Raw genomic sequence first — 8,666 nt, 5'->3', positions numbered from 1 at the left:
CCCCTCTCTCCATCCCTCTGCAATTGAATTTCCACCAACATGAAGGGAGACACTCTAATTAACATGTGAACTGAAACTGCACTGAGAGCCTCCTCACATACCAGCTGATTCCCCATAAATAACCATGAAACAAAACCTTGCCATCTGCCAAAAGGCCCTAATATCCTGCACATTTCCCTCTATTATTGCCTCCGTTATCAACTGGATCTGGGCTTGGGCCTGGATGTAGCAGCCCCCTTGGGCAGATGAGCAAGCCCAGCTCTGATACTCTCTGTGGGCAGACCCAGGAGCCTGTGTCTGCCTGATCCCTCTGCAGGTCCTGGGGGACTGAGGCTAATCAGCTTTCGCTGTGACCTGAGCTAGCACACAACTCCTCAGGCGCTTTTATCAGCTCCTCAAGGACATCAGGAGTGCACCCGCACAATGCAGAAGAGACAGGCCTTTTGCCTTCTATCCTCTTTGTCTCCTCTTTCTTTCTTCCTTCCTTTCTTCTTTCTTCTTTTTGTACAATATCTATCAATATTTCTATAGGTGAGTAATTGGCACCTAATATTATGCATCTAAAAAGCCCAGGTCACATCTCAAGCTGTGAGCGGCACTTTAGACATCAGCCTGGTCAATTTGATCATCAGCTATAATCACCTGCACAGGCTTGGAGGTGAAGGGTTTTTAGAGAGGGTATGAGCTGCAGCCAATTTCCTTGTGATTTCAGAAATAGAGGCATCAGCAGCGCCGCTTCATAACAATAGTTCCGACGCCTCTATTCGAAAATCATAACAGCGAAATTGGCCGCAGTCTCGTCTGTTTCGGGAAAGCACATTTTATTACAGCGGGTGAGGGACGGGAGTGTTTTGTATAGTCATTTTTTATGATTATTTATTGTTATACTGTATTGAATGTCTGCGTTGGAGGCCAGGGGCTTTAGTTTCCTTTCGGTCTAGAGGAAAGTCATATATATGGAAATGGGGATCTATAAGACTTTTTTCCCCAACTCCCCCACCCCACCATCCACCCCTTTATGCGGTTCTGGATTTGCGCATGAAAAATCGCCAGTCTCCAGGTTCAAATGTTGGAATACATTACAGTTAATGTATGAATTATCCAGTTATTGGGGAACAGAGGGCCTTCGCAGTACCGCACAGCAGAAGCTCTGGGACATCCGGGGTATGGTGGTGATTATCTGGTGGCCTGAACTTGCCCCCGACCGTCCTTACCTTTCAAATAAAGACTGGCTGTGAGACGCAGGGCTTTTCACGCACACTCAACTCCAAGCGCTGGCTGGCCATGGACAGTTTCAGATGAGGCATATAATCTAAGGACACTAGACAGCCTACCACCTGTCTCATCTGTGACGTCCTCTCATTTTACGCAGTTCTTTTGTCAACCAAACACAGCTAGACTGAATATTTTGGTCATAGATTAGAATAATATTCAAGAATTATAATGATGACAATGATATTTGTGGAAATATGATAGCACAAATATACAGGAGGTGTATAAAGAGTGATTCATTTTTGATCAGTGTGGTTTGAAGCCTGCTGAACCTGACCATATCAAACAACATTACCAGTCTTGTATAAACCTTTGTTTTGATCATATCTGGCTAACACTGCACAAAGAAAACACAAACAAAGCATCCATCTATTGTTTGCCAGGAAATCTCCCCTTGAAGTGTTGAGGGCTGTGTGTATGCATCACACACACATACACACACACCATGTCTTTGATTTTTTTTTCCTTTTTCAAATCCACTCTCTTGATGTCTCCCCCTTGATCAGGGCTGGAGATTGGAGGTATAGGCAGACAGGAGGAGGCTGGTTTCATCGGAGCACTTGGGCATATCAGCTGTGCCTTTAATTATACAGCAGCCTCCGTCTGCTCCATCGGCCCTAATCAGCTCGCTCCTAATAACAGGGAGATGAGTGCATGTGGCTGAGAGGGCTACAGCCGTGGCAGCAGCCGCCGCAGAAGTGATGGTGGTGGTAGCAACGGCAGCTGCTGCTGACTGAATTTGAATCTAAAAGCCGGCCTGGCTGGGCTATGGGGCGTGTTTGCGTGCACTGCCTCAGCCACGTCTGATTTATGTTGTTGCCTTAGCTCAACAAGAGCCCTTTTATGACGGCAATCAGCTGCACAATGAAGCCCCTTGTGGGGCCTTGGTGTGTGTGTGTGTGTGTGTGTGTGTGTGCGGTGGTGGTGGTAGGGGGATGAAGCGCCATGCTAGGAGCCATGGTACCTGGGGACGCTCCCCAGAAACCCTCCCTCCGCTCCCCCCTTCTGCGCCACCACCCCACCCAAGCCAACCCAATCCCTGCTGAGCAAGCCAGTCTCCTGCCAGTCTCCTGCCAGTTAAACCCTGAATATTCCTACAGCGTTTCACAGTGGAGTGCACTGACTGTGATCCATAATAGCCAGTGCGACACTAAAAACCAGTCACACGGCAGCAGCAGCAGCAGCAGCAGCAGTGAGCTGAGCACTACAGATGGGTTTCAGAGAGGCGCTAGAGACGTGCTTACTGACACACTGCTCTTCAAACGCAGGCCGACAGAATGTGCTCCCTGTTGGCTGAGCCTCTGGCCAGATTTGCGAGCCTCCAGGAGAGGCAGCTGTGGAGATAAAGCGGCCGGATTAGTGGGGCCTGCTCGCGGCTCACGTTCAGAGGGCGGCAGGCTCCTTTGGAGGGGGGGGGTGGTGGGTTGCAGGAGGGGAGGGGGGCGAATCTGCTCAGCCCACATGTCTGTCCTCAACGGCAGGGCCAGAGCAAAAACAACAGCACACAGGTTGGTTTGCCAGGAGAAAACACCATACACACACACACACACGCAGGTTTGCCAGGAGAAAACACCATACACACACACACACACATGCACACACCTTGGTTTGCCAGGAGAAAACACACACACACACACACACACACCTTGGTTCAGGGGACAGAGAGCAGCAACATCCAACAGCGGGAGAGAACTGTTATATATGGCTGTTATACTATAGAGAAGCTTTGTTTTATCTTGTTTTATCTAGTGATTAAAATGACCCTTTAAAACTATTTCTTGCTGATGACAAGCAGGAAAATACTTGAAGTGATAGTCATCCACTGAAACCACAACTAAGCATTTGATAATGAGCAAAACGCATAGATACATGTATTTCAGTTCATAGAACAGAAATGTAGCTATCTATCCTATCAGTGCACATAAAGAGGAAAAGGATCATTTTAATTACCACGGGGCACCCAGAAGCACTCAAAATAATATAAATGGACAAACCTACAACAATGCTATTTGACAAGTAGTAGCTATGTTGCAGGTGCCTAGGCTGCTCTTAAATAATAATATGTATTTGTATCATACCTAATCTAGAAGAACTATTTTTTTTATAAACAAAATTAAACTACATGCTATCTAGATGATATGCAATTGAATGAATATACCACAGGAAAACCATTTATCAATATGATATAAATCAAGTAATTTTAGTCAAAGCAATATTGCCACATCGTTGGACTTATCATTTTAGCTAACTAACTCCACCTACAGGTTGCAGAGTAAAAAACATAATGGAATGGCCATGGAATCATAGTAATGAAATCAATTTCAATACAAATATGACATGATCAAGGATCATGTGGCAACAAGTCATAGTTCAATAGTTAATGTCTATGCGTACTTAACATTTATGAAGAAAGAGGCCATTCTTTTTAGAGTAAACAATAAAGACACTTTATAGAACACCAAAAGAACCAAAAGCAAACAACAGATAGATTAAGAGATTACAGACAAAAAAAAGACACAGGGTAGTTTTGACTTGCATTCGTTCAAACACTTTCACTTATAAACACTTATTTATCTCACGTTTGTGGAAATAAAACACCATCACTAATGCTAGACACGTCATTAGTCATTTTCTTCAAACAGTGACAAGAAAACGATTTTAAAAATCACTTACATTAAAGTACAATTAAATTACAGAAATGCCCAATTTAGCCATGCAAAACATTGCTCAAAATAAAATAATTGTGTCGCACCATTTCACTAAGGTCCTGAATTCAAAGATCTCCTGAGATTTTGAGCAGATTGCACATGATTATGATTTCATCAAGATTGAAGAAAAAAAAGGTAAAAAGGACAGTCCAATCTAAGGACGCTGATTCCTGCAGCTTGTGCTCATGCCATCACAGAGTAGCACTATATCTCCAACTCCTGGTCATGTCACAGACAATATCCCCATTTTAGGCATAGGCCTAATGGTATGAAACATCAACAAAGATCGTGATACAGCATTCAAGAGGTTGTTTTTGAAATAGAGTGGTGAATATATTCCTCCTCAGACTGTGTAGTCCAACTCAGCGTTCATAGAGATAAACATCTCATAGATGGTGTCAATGGTGGCAGTGTAGTTGACTAAAAACTGGCGTACTTGCTCAAGGCAGTCTGCTTCTGTGACCTCCTGACCTTTAGACAGAGCCTTAAGGAAGTCAGATTTATATGGAGCAGCAAACAGCGCAGCCTGCAGGACAAAAGTTGCATTGCATATTTACAATAACAAATGATGGAGAATGAGGAGTTACACACAGTTCAGTGAGAAGCTTGGTTTGACAACTATAATGACAACCATAAAACATATTTAGATTTAAATGGATTATTACAACATGGATGTAAAATGTCTTCAAATCTGGACTATTTCAAGGGTTAGAAGGGTCTTTCAGGTGATTTTTACAGACAAAAACTGCTACCACTAAAGAATAAGCAGATTAATCCTCAAAAGGGCTTAACAAAATATGCATTTGAGTACTGGTTAGGCAGACAACTGAATGGCTCTTCTACAAATCAAAGTGTCCTTAAAGGGATATTCCACCATTTGGGGATACACTAATTTTCCACCTCCCCTTGAGTTAAACAATTGAGTTTTACCTTTCCCCAGTTCATCCAGCCGTTCTCTGAGTCTGACAGTAACACTTTTAGCTCCAGCTCATTGAATCGGATTAGACCATTAGCTTATAGGAGAGATGCTAACGGTCTAACCTGATTGTTAAACTCAAGGGGAGGTGGAAAACGAGTATTTTCCCAAATGGTGGAATATCCCTTTAAATGGATATTAAAGTGTAACTCCGTGGAGACAGTATTTTTTGTTGATCACCACTACAGAGCTTACCCCGGTAAACGCTATAGCCCAAAATCCCAAACAGTGGATTAGCTAAGGGCGGTGAGCCAAACGCTTCCCAAATAACATTTTTTAACCAATAATTTTGTTCAAAACAGCACCAAACCTTGTCAGTGGCTTGCTCAGGGTCCCTACACATAAAACGAAGCACCAACAACGTAGTCAGCGAACCCTTAGTAGTTAGCGAGTTTATTACAGAAGACTTTAAGAGAACACTTACCAACTGTCCCCCTACCAGCTCGTCCATCCCAGTATTGCAAGGATTCGTAGTACTGTCACGTTTGGTTAACCTATTATTCGTGCTGGGGTTGGAGGAGCTGAAAACTATAAATTGCCCTCCCTATTTCAAAACTATTTGGTCACTATTTGCAAAAGAAATGCACAATGCATAGCAAAGACAAAAACAAATATTTGGATTGCCGACCATCCAGAGGTACTAGAATGGACAAAATCTCACCTTGAAGATCTTCTGGACCAGCCAGCCATGGTATCTCTTCAGTGCCTGCTCATAAGCCTTGGTGATGTTAATGCGAATAAGGTTAGGGTTGTTCTCATCCTTCTCACCATCTACAAGGCTCTGGAGCAGAAGCTGTATGAAGCGCAAACCCCTATGGAAGAAAGAGAGAGGCGGGGGGGGGGGGGGGGTGATAATGAAAGAAGATGACTTCCTGCATCATTCATTGCCCATGGCTGTAGTTTCCACAGATAAACAATATGCTTAACTTTGTAGCTTTACTTTCTTTTCAAAAGAAAGAGAAAATGACTAAGCATTTTTGGCATTTAGCACACACAGCATTCCACAGACACACACAGCATTCCACAGACACACACAGCATTCCACAGACACACACAGCATTCCACAGACACACACAGCATGTGATTAATTTGACGAAGATGCACAAGGCATGGTGATGCATGTCATATTACATCAAGTTTAAACATTTACTTTTGTTAATGATGGGATGATTTGTTTATATAAAATAATGTTTCATACCAGAAAGAACACACTAAAGAAGGCACTATGGCGAAAAGCGTCATTTTGAAATGTTAAGAAGTTTGCCTTTTGTTGTTTTCTTTAGTCATCTATTTGATGGGCAGGGCAATTCCACAGAAAATTGACTTTTTGTCACATCCATAACACTAGTTGCAATGCCTTGGCATTTGTTTGATGTGAATGATGACATTCATTTTCATTTACATTCTTCAGCCAAAAATAGCAAATCCTCAAATTTCATGTAATCATTAACATCATACCATTGCATTTTATTGCCGTTATGGATGTTACAAAAAATGTAATTCTCCATGGAATTGCCCTACAGCACTATACACATGAAACCAAGACTGTGAGTGAAGCCCATTTTCAGCTTCATGCTGGAACACATTTTTGCTGATCCATTCAACAGCTTTGTGTGGTTGTCTTTTTTATCGTTGTATGATTCTGCAAGTCGCTGACCAGCTTACCTCTTGAGCCACATCAGGGCAAGTGTGGCTCCCGCTTTAGGCCAGTCTGCCCCATACATGCCCTTTTCATGCGTCAGGATGTCCTGCAGTGTCCCGTACTTCTCAGGGTCAGAATCATAAATAGCCTTGATTTTCTGAGGAATTTTTAAAACAGTAAATTCAGGTATATCAGGTATATGCGTTATGGTGTCCATAAATGAAAAATTATGTGTTAAAATGACACATTGCTGTGTGTGCTCAGGGACAACACATTTTGTGTCAATTTCAACACCGCAATGATGTGGAGATAGCCGAATTGTGTGGCTGTCTGGGTGGGTTAAAAGGTTAAAATTGTAGCAGAAATAGCTGAAATTTGTCTTTAACCTTTCACCCAGCCACACAATTGCTGTGTTGAAATTGACACAAAAATGTGTTGTCCCTGAGCACACACAGCAATGCGTCATTTTAACACATCACTTCTTAGAGTGAGACCTAAAAGTAAATAAACTAGCCTACTTACAGTTATGTTACCACTTATATCCGATTTGATTGGGGCAAAAACTTTAGATCCAAGGCAGTCTGAGAAGAGATTGGATGCATAATATAGACAAAACAAAGGGAGAGGGGAAGAGTCAGCATTTTGCCATTGAACTTCAAGGTCAAGATCATAAAGTTTTACATTGGGTCACTAGTAGCCTAGGTTTGTTCACTTTAAATGGGAGAAAACGTAATAAGAGACTGCAAGCTAAAATCCCTTTGTAAATAATTCATTGACATTCTACAGTTCTGCTCACATTAAGTTCACTGCAATGAACAAGCCCAGTGAAACACTTTTAGTAAATGAGGCTACCAGGAATAGGCCTACCTACCATGCCACAAAGTTTTGTTTTCCACATTGATAGCGCATAATAGCCTATAGTCTATCGATTTGTCATGACAAACACAAAGACTAGCACTGTTAAAAGCAAAATAACAAATAAGAGCTGAACTCTGAAGATAGAAGGCCCTTGTTTCTGAAACTGGTACGGCAACTCGATGTAGGATAGCCTACACTGTAGGCCTACATTAGGCCCTACAGAATAGTTCAAATTGAATTGTATGGGTAGCGTGCTTTGTGGGTGAGAGGGCGAAAGATGCCACACTTAGTTGACGAATCAAAAGGACGAACAAATGTCATTTCCTACAAATGAATGACATAACTGTAGCTTTATGTTTACGCCCTGTTATGAAAAGCGCACCCAGAAGTAATGTATCCACATTACTGAATATTTAACAACCTAGGCTCGGCCTATCCTACTAGTTGATTACGAGACACTGAAGTTCTACATGATGCTGCAAGCCTATCCCTGAATGGTATGACATTGCGGATGAATGAAAACTTGTCACGTAGGGCAAGTTGAGCAAGAAAATTAAGTCTTGAGGAAAACAAATAGCAGAACTTAATGCATTGCACATTTGATAGTCTAACAGCCACTTGTAGGCTAACTGCACGTATGAAATCGAAAGTCCCAGTTCCCTTTATTCAGTACGCTCCAATTCTTAAAGCAGTTGTAATGTTATAGCCCACACGACACATTGTTACCAGACAACCCCCGTGGCGTAGGGCGGATCTTCAGGTTCTGACAATTCACTGTACCCAGGTATGAATAATTATAGCCTACTTACCAAAGAATGGCGGAATATATGATACCGATTCCAAAAACGTCTTTGTGGCCACTTCTTTGCTCTCCGGCAAAGGAACAAACTGATGATCCATTAACAGAGCCATGCTGTGTGCAAAAATGCAATGTAGCCTATTTACTACGAAACGAACGGATCAACCCGGAACTACCCCCTGCATGACAACTACTAAACTTGTGACACTACTGCCAAGAGGACGGGCTTTAAGTAAAAAGCAGAATATTCAACAGGTGGGGTTGTTGAGGGCCAATAGCAGCGCAGATGCAATAGGCGAAGGCTGTCCTACTGGAAACGATAAGTAGCCTAGCGAACATCAAAGGTAAGTCTGACTTGCCTTTCATAATATTCATGAAATTGGATACTTCTCACAGTCCTTAATTCAGATT

General features: G+C 42.4%; 1 protein-coding gene across 2 annotated transcripts; it reads right to left on the bottom strand.

Annotated features, from left to right (window-relative positions):
• Positions 1–3,451: 3,451 nt before the first annotated feature.
• On the bottom strand, positions 3,452–8,471 carry LOC143142313 (glycolipid transfer protein-like). Of its 2 annotated transcripts, XM_076303122.1 has the most exons (6): positions 8,266–8,471; positions 7,121–7,179; positions 6,622–6,755; positions 5,618–5,768; positions 5,381–5,500; positions 3,452–4,506 (listed from the first exon to the last, which is right to left on the bottom strand). In XM_076303122.1, the coding sequence occupies exons 1-6, from the start codon at positions 8,366–8,368 to the stop codon at positions 4,324–4,326; spliced, it is 750 nt and encodes a 249-aa protein (XP_076159237.1). In that variant the 5' UTR covers positions 8,369–8,471; the 3' UTR covers positions 3,452–4,323. The 2 variants fall into 2 exon arrangements, with proteins under 2 accessions (XP_076159237.1, XP_076159238.1); XM_076303123.1 differs by lacking the exon at positions 5,381–5,500 and having other exon boundaries at positions 8,266–8,470.
• Between the last annotated feature and the right edge of the window lie 195 nt (positions 8,472–8,666).

The sequence above is a fragment of the Alosa pseudoharengus genome, unplaced genomic scaffold (assembly GCF_046254945.1).
Source record: "Alosa pseudoharengus isolate Yale_2024_CS ecotype anadromous, Long Island Sound unplaced genomic scaffold, YU_APseudo_1.1 YU_APseudo_1.1_scf_24, whole genome shotgun sequence".
Taxonomy (NCBI): domain Eukaryota; kingdom Metazoa; phylum Chordata; class Actinopteri; order Clupeiformes; family Clupeidae; genus Alosa; species Alosa pseudoharengus.
Note: the sequence above shows the minus strand (reverse complement) of the source record. Positions and strands in the feature narration are given on the sequence as shown.

Bases quoted from the DNA above. Each gene is read 5' to 3' on its own strand.
- LOC143142313 (XM_076303122.1), bottom strand. From the start codon at position 8,368: ATGGCTCTGTTAATGGATCATCAGTTTGTTCCTTTGCCGGAGAGCAAA. The intron at 7,180-8,265 runs GTAAGTAGGCTA...ATCTCTTCTCAG, and splicing joins ATATATTCCGCCATTCTTTG to ACTGCCTTGGATCTAAAGTT. The intron at 6,756-7,120 runs GTAAGTAGGCTA...AAAATTCCTCAG, and splicing joins ATATAAGTGGTAACATAACT to AAAATCAAGGCTATTTATGA.